The following is a 13,321-nucleotide window of genomic DNA, read 5'->3' on the forward strand; positions in this document are numbered from 1 at the left end:
TCACATTATGATTAGAGGGGCTATCACGCTGAAGATCCACAATTATAGTTCATAGTTAGAAAAGTGAAATGGTCATTTAATGTCCATATAGTGCAACAGTCTCTTCTTGGTATTTTATAGGAAGTTGGTGTGCTGTGTGGCTTTGATAACCTGCTAGCTGTGACAAAACAGCAGAAGCTGCGCTGCGGTCTGGGGTGCTAATGAAGCAGAACAAAGACACATTGTGATTTTCCACAGGGGCCACATCAAGCACAGCTAACGGCAGTTTCAAAATTTCCCCCTTTAAGATGAACTCCAAAGGCTTTGGCTCCTGTAGTTCTCACAGGGGAGAGCAGGGGTCAACCTCAGGACTCTGGGCACTCTTTCTCAAGGCTGGAAGAAGAGCTGATCAAGAGAATACTCTGAACAGAAACGGGAAGGTTTCAGGTTTAAACGGTTTTAACCTAAAAGAGGAGTGGGAGAGAAAGAAATATAGCTGTGGTGGCTGATATCATAATAAGAAATGAGCATGTAAAAAAGATGGAAAAGTATCTCAGGGATATAAACTGGTTATTAAGAAGACAAGCAGGAAACTAGAAGTATTAAATGATTGATTTACACAGATATTGACAAAGAAGGATATGGTGTGTGATAGGATAAAAGACAAGACCCTCAGTTCTACATACTGTAATTTCAGTACTGTACATCAGAAGATGAGGCTTTAAAAAGATTGGAGATGATATTGCCTAGTGCTGGAAGCAATGAGGAAGGTCATTTACAGAATACGCACTAGGACGTTTCAAATGAGTGTTGGGACAGGGGATGTGCCCGTTGTAATGTGTGTGATGTGTGAATTGCAAAACCTCCCATCTAAACCCAATCATATCCGAATTAAATCAATAAATCAATGTATTTGAGATAAATTGACCTACAGTAGCCACCTGGATTTGAGGAAGTGTACTACTGCTAGCTTTACAAATATAATGTGTTATACTTTTGTTCTTTCAGAAACATTTATCCTCAAACACAAAACTATAGCAATGTGTACATAAGAGTAAAAGATAGTTAAAAAACAGAACACAAGGGATATTCACAGGTGGAGATACCTTAACATCGAGTGATGTTATTCACTTCACTAAAGGATTAATGAATTCACAAGTGAAGACAATACGGAGGACTTGGATTACAGTCAATTCTCTGTAAATGCTTTGCAAAAAATACAAGGAATTGCATGCATTTCAAATCTTACTATTTATTGTGACGCCATTGGAAGAACCAGTGTCATAGGTGAATCATTTCAATAGGCAACAGAGACAGTCATAAGGTAGCACAATCCTCTTTACTGCTAGGTGAGAAAGACACTGAAAACAAAACCCGAGCTCTAACTTAACTTTGCCTGTCGTCCAGTGTCTTTTTGACAAAAGCTGGGCACTTGAGAGAGAATTTTCTATATTCTCAAAACATCAAATTCAGACTTTTGTGGTACATTGCTGTCTAACTTCTGGGTTCTGGCCCCCTGCCAGGTAGATTCTGCCAGGTGCTGCTCTGTGTTCTCAGTTATGAATTGTCACTCAACAAGAAGCTCCACATTCTTAACCGCCCTCTAATTTGTTTGTACTGTTGCACGTTTTTTATATGATAAGAGATTATAAAATATACAAGAAGAGATGTTTCATTTTCAAACATTTTTTTATTTGCACAAAGAAGTGTATATTAACTTTTAGGTCAAACGTGCTCACAGTAAAAAAAAAAACACTTTGAAATGTGATTTTCATCGCCTATAAAAAATATTTTTTCCTTTGCTAGAAGCTGCCTTCCTGACAATATATTTGCTCTAAATGATTTCTCCCTATTCTATTTTCACTTACCTGAATTACTCATTTACTCATTTAGTTAAATATACTCTTGAAAATATTTATATCCTGGAAGTGGTTTTACTGTAGATTAAAAAACTACAACATATAGTATACAAAACACATAATTTGACAGTTCAGAAAAAAAGAAACAAATCAGGTCCATCAGGGAATGAAAAACTCTAGACCACCAGCACTGGGAGGCCTGGTCCCACCAGCCATGGACACACAAGAGTCCGTGGGATTGAAGGGGCTTCCTGCTTCTCTCCTCCACTCTGATGTTCCTGTTGGTGCACATGAAGTCCACACTGTGTGTTCCTGCTCTCTGACCAGTCAGGTTCTGTGCTCCCCCTGAGGAAACACAGCAAATGCAGGGCAGACTCGCTTCAAATCAGTTTCATTCTACTGCAAAAAGATTAACCAGAATGGGTCAATCTTGTATTTAGAAACTTTAGATGAATTTTCAACAAGGATGAAAAATAGAAATTGGTTCAGCTTTTATGTAATTGTTGTGTAACGAAACGTTTCAAAGCAGAATCATATCTTTGTGCATATTAACCAAATTTAATTTGGGCACACATATTCAATGTCATTATTTGAAAGAGTTGTCCTTGAGCATTCAATCATTCTTTCAACATTTTTAGGGCTCAAGTCAGACTGAAAATGTGTGCCATTGTAAATGTTTTCTACCCAGGAATAAAACTGAAGATTATATTCATATTTGTGGAAATGACAATAAAAGAGTGTTGTTTCATCTTCTCAACCGGGCTGGACTTTTGGTATCAGTCGGTAAAACTCTTAGAACGTGGCCAACTACAATAGAACTTCTGTCATCCTACATTTTTTCAAACAAAATTTAAAAGAAATCGCAATTGCTTGTATACAGATTTGACTGCATGTGTAGAGTCAGTCAGAATGCCAGAATACCTCCACATTGCAGTCTCTTCTCTTCCTCTGCACTCTCTGCTGCTGGTGAGCTCTGTGCTTCTCAGTGTCTGCATTGCGGTGGTTTGCAAGACAGGAAACAGGACATATGATCAAGAACATAGTGTTACAGAGGACTGGAAATGTGGTCGCTTTCATTTTTGGTAACATACACCCCCACACCAGAGATCTCAGTTGTAAAGAAGGAAATGATGACATCAGGGGTTAGATGGCATTGTTCATTGTCTTTTTCATTGCTAATCACTTAATTTTAATTTAACAGCATTCTAATGAACAAAAGCAGTATAAAATAAAAAATATTGACTAGAGGAGATCATTCAGCACCTTGTGCTCAGGTGGTCTGATTCCTCTATGGTGCTTTAGTACTGGGAATGACTGACCGTCCCCCCGACACACACACAGGTACAAGTATGGAATCCACTTAACTTGGAGTATCTAGTAGACCTGCATGGTTTATGGTTTGACTGAAACTGACATCTCTGGGAGGTGGGGGGAGATCGTATTAGCTAAGAAACCCCCATGATCATAGAGCAAACTTCGAACAAGCGAGAATTGGACACAGGACCGAGCTTCGAGGCAGTGGTGCAAGCCACCAGGCCACAATGCCACAGTGAAGTATTTACATATGAAATAAAGTCCAGCGTGGGGTGCAGGGTTCAATAGACTGGCATCCCACCCAGGGTGTATCCTGCCTTGTGCTCATTGCTTGCTGGGAAAAGATAGAGAAGATCAGATCAGATCAGATCACTTTATTGGCCATATACAATTTCTTGTATTAGGAATATGTCTTTTCGCATACCCCAGCTTGCTCTCCATGAGACACACAGACAGGGAGAGAAGAGCACAGGTTGGGTCAGAGCACAGGTGGTTTGCATGGCACCCCTAGAGCAAGTGGGATTAAGGGCCTTGCTCCGGGGCCCAACAGAGTAGGATTCCTCTGCCGGCCGCAGGATTAGAACCTGCAACCTTCCAGCCACAGGTGTAGATCTTTAGCCACAGAGCTACCACTCCGCCCATGGGCTACGGCTCCCCCACAACTCTGAATTGGAAGAAGCAGTTAGAAAATGGATGGATAAAGAGCAGTGAGCCACTCAAGTCAACTAATTAGAACGTAGCATTGTCTAATCATGATTAAAATGTGGGTCTGTAAGGGGGTGACTGCCACTACCTGTCAAAAGTGGTGGTGGACTAGTTTGGGTGCAGACTGAGCTGCTGAGTCAGTTCACACCTCCATAGCAAGTGACTTTCTTATTTGTTTTGTTCACAAACTGGTAGACTGCAAATGACTACACACAGATAACAGTAACACTGTGGTCAATGCAACGTGAATGTGATGTTGTGATCAGTGGGGGTGATATCTGGCTGCTGTGTATTACACATGTTAGTTTTTTTTTGCAATTATATTACAAATGACAACTTGTTATATTAAAATTTCAATGTATTATAAAATGTATATGAAAAAAGACAATTCAGTTTTCGTGCCTTTTATTGGACACTTAAGTGGGGAATAATTTATTTCTGGGGAATGGAACAGTCTTTTGATGATTTTAATACCTAATCAGACTAATATTCGAGTCTAATTAAAATGATGCGTGCCTAAAATAACCTTGTTTAATATGTACAAACTTTTAGTTTCAAAACACTGATAATACCATTAAAATACTTCTATGTCAATATATAACAGATGTTTGAATATATTTAATATTAGTTAAAAACTTAATGTGCATTAAATCTGGTATGTACAATATATGATATACTGTATAATAAATATTACTGAACTGCCAATTTGAACACAAATTATTGAATCATTTTTTATTTTCGTTACCTTCCAACAATGTTTTAAATGTTACTATTTGAATGATATTAAATATGATTGAATTTGCATTTGATGTGAAGAGTGTTAATGGAACCTGTGAAATTTTGCAAAATAGCTTATCTCACTGTTACATATATAAGTATAATTATTCACCGGAAAGATTCAGTCAAGACATAACATATAAACCCTCTTAGGAGGAAATGAGCCTAATCCTGTAACATCTGAGTGGCCACACCCTGCATTGTTCCATTTAGTGTCTCGTCCTCTTACAGAGGCACTGAATGCCCTTTCCTGCTTGTTACAGGTGTGTTACTTATCAAATGCAAAAACTACCTCAAGCACAGGATGTAGAATTGTAAGTCATGTGTGGGTGGAGTGCAGTTTATGTAATTTTATGTAACTCTTTCATAAAAGTAGTGCGACAAGCTGAGAATTCACAGTACTTTCCTTGAGCTTTCACAGCAATGTGCGAGACCCTCTTTAAAACAGCATACGTACATTTTATGCAGGAGAAGTAGGATACAAAGACCACGAGAAGGATGCCTAATACAGCAACTTTTGGCAGAAGAAACATGACGAGAGGGAACCACTGGGATCCATCCTGCTCCTCTGAAAATTAAAAAGAACAATTTTAATTCTAAAACACTGTGAAAACCAAGAGAATTATTTCCCATTTAAAAGTCCATTAGCTTTAGAGCCCTGGGTCTGTAGATTCATTTCACAAGTGAAATGAGTTTAATAGTTCAGCCTAGACATGGCTGTGGATGGACTCCACAGTGGGCTGTTTTCGGAGTGTTAAGTTAAAACAAAACTTGTGGTCTCCACTAGTTGAACATGTAGACCCTTTCACACTGTCCAGTGTTACACTGTACAATTAAATAAGAATAATACTGTACATATTTGCAATGCATGCCGAAGCGTACAATGTACTTTTTAGAATACTAAAAATGACTGACGGAAACAAAACCTTACATACGTAAAGAGTGTAAGTTAACTGCAAGCAATGAAAGTAGAAACTAGATGTTACTACTGGGTTTAGTGCTCATTGGCCAAACAGGTTTTGCAGAAGAGAAGATGGTGGTACAGCTATTGGCAAGCAGGTGATAGCCCAGTGTGGACGTACGGGACATGGGAGGTGCGTTTCTCAAGCAGGACCATCTTAAATCTGCCATTTGGTCAACTGGTGCAGCTGTTACAAGGCCGAGGTGATTTGAACCCCATGGGTTTCGTGCAATAATCCCAATTCTCCACACGTTAACTGTAATGTCAGTAGAAGGCCATCTGCCAAGTTTGGAGGCAGTTGGTGCTCAGGTGAGGTACAGTATGATTCAAGTATTGGCAAGTGGTGGCAAACATTAGAGTTGAAGCACAGTCCCTATTTAATCATTTTGTAACTGCCTTGTCAGTGGAATGATAAACTAGCTAGCATCACAGGGCACATTCACCCACATGTGTGACGACCTGGCGTGGGGATAGAAAGTATTGCCTAGGTGCAGGAGTAGCATCAGCGTGCAGACTGCTAGAGAGGCGAAATATGCTCTGAGTAGGTGGAGTGACTCCCCAGGCTGAGGGAATGGCAGCCCCCCAATCCTGCTATTGCAAGGAATGAGCCAGGGAGCTGCTGCAAGAGTGTAAAAGGGAGGCCAAGGGGAGATGAGAAAGGAAGTGCCTTAGTGTGAGATTTATATACATAAGCGAGCAGAAGTGTGTGAGAGTAGAATCTAAACTTCCTCTTGAACTTCGATTGAAAACTCGATAAATTGATAGTGGGTAACATGGTGCTGATTCTGACACCTCTCCTTGAAGTTGAACTAAGGCACTGAACTCCCTCTGGCCATTCCTTCAGTCAGTGCAACATTCGTCAGTGCTCATTGAGGAATCCCGATTACTGTTCCATGGGAGTTCTGGATTTGTCATACAATTCAAACCCAATCCCCTATAATAACATTCCACAATTATGAGCTGTCCTTTGCCCTCACTCAAACATCTTTTTTTTGTAAGCAGCAGGAAGTTACCTAGGAGAACAGAAGTTTTCCAGTGAATTCCCAGAAGTTACTATATATTAAATTGTATCAATGATTTCACTGTTGGCAGGCAGCCAGCATTGGACGAGGTGAGTGGAATGTTTGGATCCCTGCCTTTCAGGAGTTGGGTTGGATCCTAATGAATGTGATAGGGTGATGAAATGTGTGGAAGGTATTTGGTGTGACTCAGGATGAGACTGCCCAAACTCCCCCCTCACTATTGAAAGGAAGGAGCTAGAGAGCTGCCTCAAGGGTATAGATGGGGAGGCGGGGGAGATGTGGAAGAAATACACAAAGGGAAGTCCTGCAAGAATTATATTCATAGGTGAGCAGACGTGTGTGAGCTTAGGATCGAACCTTCCTCCCGAACTTCCTCTATAAACTCCATAAAGTATTGCAGTGACGTGGGAGGTGCAATTCTGAAGCAGGTCTGAAGCAGCAGCAGGTCTAAGACAATGGTAGTTTGGGTCTTGTGAGCACCATGGTCAACAAGCCACCATTGTGGTTTACGCAGAAACCCCTAAATCGCCACTTGTTCCCTGTGTCGACACTGAAATGATGTGTGGAATAACATGGCCACTTGGCCTTAACCATGAACAGTTTACAGAAGAGGCCACATGTCACCAAACAGTTCCGGACCCACTTTAGAAAATTATCACAGCGACTTGTGAGGGGGAAATCAGAAGCAGCTTTGGTTGTCCATGAAATCAGGCAATTCCATTAATTCGATTTAATCAGGATAGTAGTTGCCAAGAGAGACATTTAATCAGTACAGTGGATGGCAAGTCTGAGGCAGCTTAATGCGCGAGAAGAAAACGGAGGTTTTGGGACAATATGCACGAACAACAATATGTCATATGATATGCAACGCAATGGTATGCTCGCTGGCAAGATTCTGTACTTCTTAGAGGATGTAATGATCAAATTGATTTTTGTTTAGTAAAATTACATAATATCCCTCATATTCAGATGTCTCTGATTGTTTTGTACAAGGGAAATAATGAGATAAATTTCTCACCTGTGGCAAAAAGCCTGAAACTCTGTCCAAAATACATCTGGATGTCCTTCATCCCACCACAGTAATATAGTTTCAGCAGGTCTTGTTCAGTTATGTTCTCAATTTTCAGGTCAATGGTTGGAGCCAAGGAATTCAGCACAAGAGTAAACCGAGACCTGTAGTCATCGTTTCGGTAGATAGTCCGTATTGTCGAAGGAATTTTGGATATACTAATAAGGACGGGAGTCTGGTCTGACTGATGACTAAACCACATTGTCTCCTCGAACTCCCTGTTACAGGTTAAGGTGACAGTGTCCCCAGGCTGGACCCTCAGCTTCTCTGCTCCAGTGACCTTCTTCACACTGGAACCTGAAGGAACACAGTGAGAACGTAGGAAACATTGAACACTGTTGAGTGTTTAGAGTTATTCTTGGTGGTTGTTTTGGATGGCAAGCCAAAGTACCACTCACAGATATGTCCAAATGAATTTAATGGCATCTTTAAATTTTTCAAGATGTTTTTACATCAAAGATATCTATTCAAAGCCTTTTAGAGATTTCCTTAAAACATATTTCTTTAAAACAAGATATCTATCTGAAGTCCTTTTAGAGATATCTTTAAGTGAATTCTTGTTCATTTAAAGTCCTGAAAGACACTGCTTTTAATATAAACCATTTTCAATTCTTATCTGCCATAATAATATCTATTAATACTGAAGAAAAAAAAATTTTCAGAAAAATATTTCTGTAGTTATTTGGATGTTGGATTGATGAAAAGTATTAAACAAATTGTTTTAAAATAGGAGTTTGAAGCAGCAAAACTCATGCAGGTGAGGTAGTGGCTTTGTTTAAAATTAGATCATTTTCCATATTTCTAGCTGAATTTTATTAGCCTTTTCTGTGTATCAGCAAAAGACACATTCAAGTGCTGAGTGGCATTTGAAGACATTAGTTAAAATAAATTGTAGACTCTATCAGAAGGAAGATGGATCAATAGAAATAGGCTAACACTATTGATGTGCTTCTCTTTCATGAAAACATGCACATTTGCATATCAGGAATTTTAATTTGCAGTTTAAACACTGTGTTCCTTAATTTTCTTCATGCTTTCTCTAGATCATTTTATGACATCAAGAAGAGAAATGCTGAACTAGAAACACGGCTAATATCTTTCAAGTACTATGTGTGAGACAATTAAGGCACATTGCAAGAAATTGGGAAGTGAGCAAAAACATTACCCCAGCCCTTGAAAGCATGGAAAAACACCATGTGAACATGATCTGTAACATAAGAACACTTCATGTTTTTAAAATGATAAATGATATACAATGTTGCTGAAAAATAAGTGACCTAACAATAATGTTATCATGAGTAAATGCACCTGATGGTTTCAGAACTTCACTTTCAAAAATTTGGTTTCCTTCCAAATACATAAGTATGGTTGTATTATGTTGTAATGTGATGGTAGACTATACAGAGCACTCTCACCACCCCAGGAAAGACATGATGCTAAACCGGGATCTATACAACCCCCTTGGCGGCTCTAATGACCCGGTATTCTTCTAGTGTGTCAGTGGAGCCTGTATGATGCTGCATAACTATCAGCAAATACAAGAAATAAGGGAGCAACCCGGTAATGGGATTACCAGGTGGAATCAGGAACACCTGGTCACCGGCTTGAGTAATAAGAGCTCAGAGGGAGGGACTTTCCACGTGAGGGAAAAGGAGCTGATCGGATAGGCTCTGTGTGGAATTAGTGACAGCTTGGGCTCATGAAGAGGCTTCTGAGAGCAGCCAGAGCCAGATAGCTGGCTGATGGGTAGAGGCTGAAGGCTGAAGCTGATATGACAACTAGATGTTAGACCTGAAGTACAGTAATTGGACTATGCTATATGCATGTGGCAGTGTATGTGTCACGACCACCAGGCAGTCAAGACCAACTCGTAAGCGAGCTAATCAGCCCCAGCAGCGGGTGATTATTAACGAACGCCGCCGCACGAGTTAAACCACCTGCTCACATTCCACCGTGCGGTGCGCAGTGCTACTTATACCATCTTCACCTGCTTCCTGCGGCTCGGTATTCTGTTAGGAATCCCTGGTGGGAAGATACAAGGATCCTGTGCAGACGCAGACGCAGACGCAGACGCAGACGCAGACGCAGACGCAGACGCAGACGCAGACGCAGACGCAGACGCAGACGCGGGTAATAGATGAGGCAGGTGAACAATCCAAAAACGAGAGGCAAGGTCGTGGTCAAAAGGCGAAAGGCAAATCGTAATCCAAGGAGATCTCCGGTAGCAAACAGTCCGAGGCGAGAGGCGAGGTGCAAAGTCGAAAAGGCAGAAGGGGAGTCCAATAACCAGAAAAACCGTGGTACGAGGGGGGGAACCGCCAGGTAGAGCTCTCAAGGAGTAGACTCAATACCGAGCAGTGGGAAGCAGGTGAAGATGGTATAAATAGCAGTGCGCACCGCACGGTGGAATGTGAGCAGGTGGTTTAACTCGTGCGGCGGCGTTTGTTAATAATCACCCGCTGCTGGGGCTGATTAGCTCGCTTACGAGTTGGTCTTGACTGCCTGGTGGTCGTGACAGTATGGTCCTCTCTTAAGTGACTGTTGGTAGGAGTCTAAAAGAGATTGAATCCTGAATATCCCCGAAATTAACAGGTGCTCATGTGGAGGAGCTAGTTTGAGCATGGTGACGTCATCGCCCACCCTGCGCGTAGCAGGGGCCTCAGGCGGCTGGGTTGGGTGAGGTCTCCTTTAGCTCGCTCAGCTGGTTCCCTGTTGTGTTACACTGGAGACCTGGGTTCGCACCCAGGTGTTGCGAGACAAGCTGGCGGGGTGCAGCAGGGAGGCCATGAGACCATGCAGAACCGCTACGGTCACACTCTTAAAATGTGTAATTGGAGAGAACTGGCTGCTGCAGTCAGTGAAGCATGTCTGATTAAAGAGCAGTGTTCCTGGCCAAACATGATCAGCCAGACGTTGTTACTGCGTGAAACTAGTGGTGATACTCTGTGAATAACAAAAGTCCCGTTGTAGTGAACAATGTTAAGATTGGAAAACTACTTTATCCTTAATGCCTACAGTGCCCTAGGGTCTCTGTGCTTAGTTGTTTTCATGAATATTGCAATTGTGACATGAAGTTAATTATCCATTGCCTACTGATAGGAGTTATACTCTTCTGCATGAGAAGGCAGCTGTAACTCAGCAAACATGACAGTGAAAGTGTTGAATCAAAAATTGTAAAAGCAACTGAGAGGGAAGATGATCATGAAGCTTTCTCTTGAAGGGGACTGGCGTGAAAGACCTAGAATCCTGAAAGGGTCTGAAAGACAGATCATGCCAGTATGTTGCACAATTCTAGTTTAGTTTTGTGGTCATTTTGTAATTACCGCTTAATTTAGTAATGCTACATATGGCACCACCGTGTACGGTATATGTTTAAAAACCTCAACAATCTTTCATGAATCATCACAAAGGCATGGGTGTTAATGCTTCTGCCTCATCAATCCTGGGCCCTGGGTCTGATTCTGTGTGGAGTTTACCTGTTCTGCCAAAGTCCACACAGGTTTTCTCTCAATTCTTCCTCTCACATTCCAAAGGCATGCTGTCTGGGTGAACTCCTACCTCCACACTGTCGTGGTGCTCTTCTTCACATATAATATATACTGTACTTACCCAGTGACAGATGAGCATCCTGCCTGCGGTTTGGCCCACCTCCCATAAGAGGCCAAACGGCCTCCCCTCATCTCTAACCTTTTTAGCCTGCTTGGTAGTTGAAGCGAATTATTCTAAGAATCTTATCCAGCCATTTCCTGAAAGAAGCCATGTAACGGCTTCACCAACATGGCTGGCCAGCTGATTCCATCTCCAAGTACCCTTTATTATTTGTTAATTATTTCTACATTGGATTGTCAGAAAACCCTTGATTAAAATAATATTATTACTCACTGGAAACCCTTCAGCACAGGGGATCCCCTAGCCCTGGTCTTTGAGAGCCCCAATTTCATTAGTCCTATTGATCACCTGCTCCTAACGACTGAAAACAACTGTTACTGACTTTTGTTTAATTAAGAAATTAGAGGACTGAACAGCGCTCGCTTTGTAATTGCAAATGATCTTTACAAACCTTACATTAACAAATCACCCACTTGTTCAATTACAATAAACCTGTTCCAGATATTTAGTAATGGGGGATTAAATAGTGTTACTCAAAACCTGCTGGACTTGGATGGGAGCTCCCAGGGAATACTGTTTGCATGTTATACTTACAGTACCTTTGGGCGGTATTTGATAGTAATATTTGCATGAATTATTATTATTATATGTAAAAGACATTACTATGTTGATAAAATCCAGAGGTAACTAAGTGTTGTCTGGGAAGCAGTGCCTACATTTGAGGTTCCTTGTGAATTTCACTTGTACTGTGTTTATCATCCCACGATGACCTTTGCTCTATTGTGAAAGTAGTACCGTACATTCTGAATGATCATTTAAATTAATTTGAGGAACTCCTAAAGTCAATAAATCCCCAGAGATTTTTTTTTGAAAATAATTATAACCAAGGTATCGAGTTAATCGTATTGCACAGCACACGAGAAGAATAAATCAACCATACTGTTGATAAATTGTATATTTGTTAGTTTTTATTTACTACTGAACAAACGCAAAAGGGGACTAACCTGTACACTGTATATACAGTATATGTATTATTGGAGAAAAAAAAACAAACACTTCATTTCCGTTTTTAGAGTGCTTTGGAATTCCCTTCTGAACACGTTAGACATTTCGATCTGCTGGTCATTTAGTCATTTAATCTGTCCCAGGGAAATTCAATTCGCTCGTAGCAGCAGCCTTACTCTCATTGGCCGCACTTGATACGGTATTTTTGTTTTGGCAAATTTGTAGCGTTTTACGCGTTCCTTTCTTTCATATCAAGGGAGATCTAGAAACTCCATATTTTCTCAAAGTATCTTGAATTTTACAAAAAGATGTGGTCTCCGTAAATCGTTTACATCCATTATTATAGTTTAAGCAACATTTCGCGAAGAAATATATTGAAGCAAGGTCGTAATAAAATACTAAACTTACAAAACACGAAGAGAAGAAGCACTATCTTCATTTCCGACTAAGAGAAGCTCCGCTTTCGAATTTAACAGGGGGCAGGTGCAGTAGGTGCTGACACTGGTACTGAGCGAATGTGAGGAGGTGGGCTGATAGGGCGAAAAAGGTGCAACTGTTTCATTACCAACATATCGGTTGGTTGCACATATGAAATCAAATCTGCTCTATTACTGCATATTATTTCAATCACAAACAGGAAGAGCACGTTAAGTTTTCGTTCGGAATAATGCCATTTAAAGTCCTCTTCATTTGATCACTACACAACCACTCAGAAACCAAAACGTGTAAAATATGCTGAATATTAGCGTTTTTCTCTTTGAGCTGTTATCAAACCAACAGGGACTTGATAGTTCAAAGCAAATCATTTACTTCAACCTTTCAATTGTCCTTATGTTTTAAAAGTACAAAACAAAACCCAATTAAATCCAATTAAAGAAACTATTGTAAATATCTGTACCTTTAGCAACAAAGAGACTACTATGTACAGTAGCACCCTCTAGAGTTCCTACAGTACATTAGTCACTTGAGGTCCTACAAAGAATCTCAGACACCCATCCCCACATTTACAGTAGATTGCTAC

At 40.7% G+C, this 13,321-nt stretch overlaps 1 protein-coding gene across 3 annotated transcripts; it reads right to left on the reverse strand.

Annotated features, from left to right (window-relative positions):
* Positions 1–1,649: 1,649 nt before the first annotated feature.
* On the reverse strand, positions 1,650–12,886 carry LOC148678359 (uncharacterized). 3 transcript variants are annotated; one of them, XM_088633354.1, is made up of 5 exons: positions 12,709–12,885; positions 7,636–7,983; positions 5,092–5,202; positions 2,760–2,827; positions 1,650–2,237 (listed from the first exon to the last, which is right to left on the reverse strand). In XM_088633354.1, the coding sequence occupies exons 1-5, from the start codon at positions 12,737–12,739 to the stop codon at positions 2,235–2,237; spliced, it is 561 nt and encodes a 186-aa protein (XP_088489480.1). In that variant the 5' UTR covers positions 12,740–12,885; the 3' UTR covers positions 1,650–2,234. The 3 variants fall into 3 exon arrangements, with proteins under 3 accessions (XP_088489480.1, XP_088489479.1, XP_088489481.1); XM_088633353.1 differs by having other exon boundaries at positions 1,650–2,183; positions 12,709–12,883; XM_088633355.1 differs by lacking the exon at positions 5,092–5,202 and having other exon boundaries at positions 1,650–2,183; positions 12,709–12,886.
* Between the last annotated feature and the right edge of the window lie 435 nt (positions 12,887–13,321).

Source organism: Lepisosteus platostomus, chromosome 1 (assembly GCF_059453375.1).
Source record: "Lepisosteus platostomus isolate fLepPlt1 chromosome 1, fLepPlt1.hap1, whole genome shotgun sequence".
Classification (NCBI taxonomy): Eukaryota; Metazoa; Chordata; class Actinopteri; order Semionotiformes; family Lepisosteidae; genus Lepisosteus; species Lepisosteus platostomus.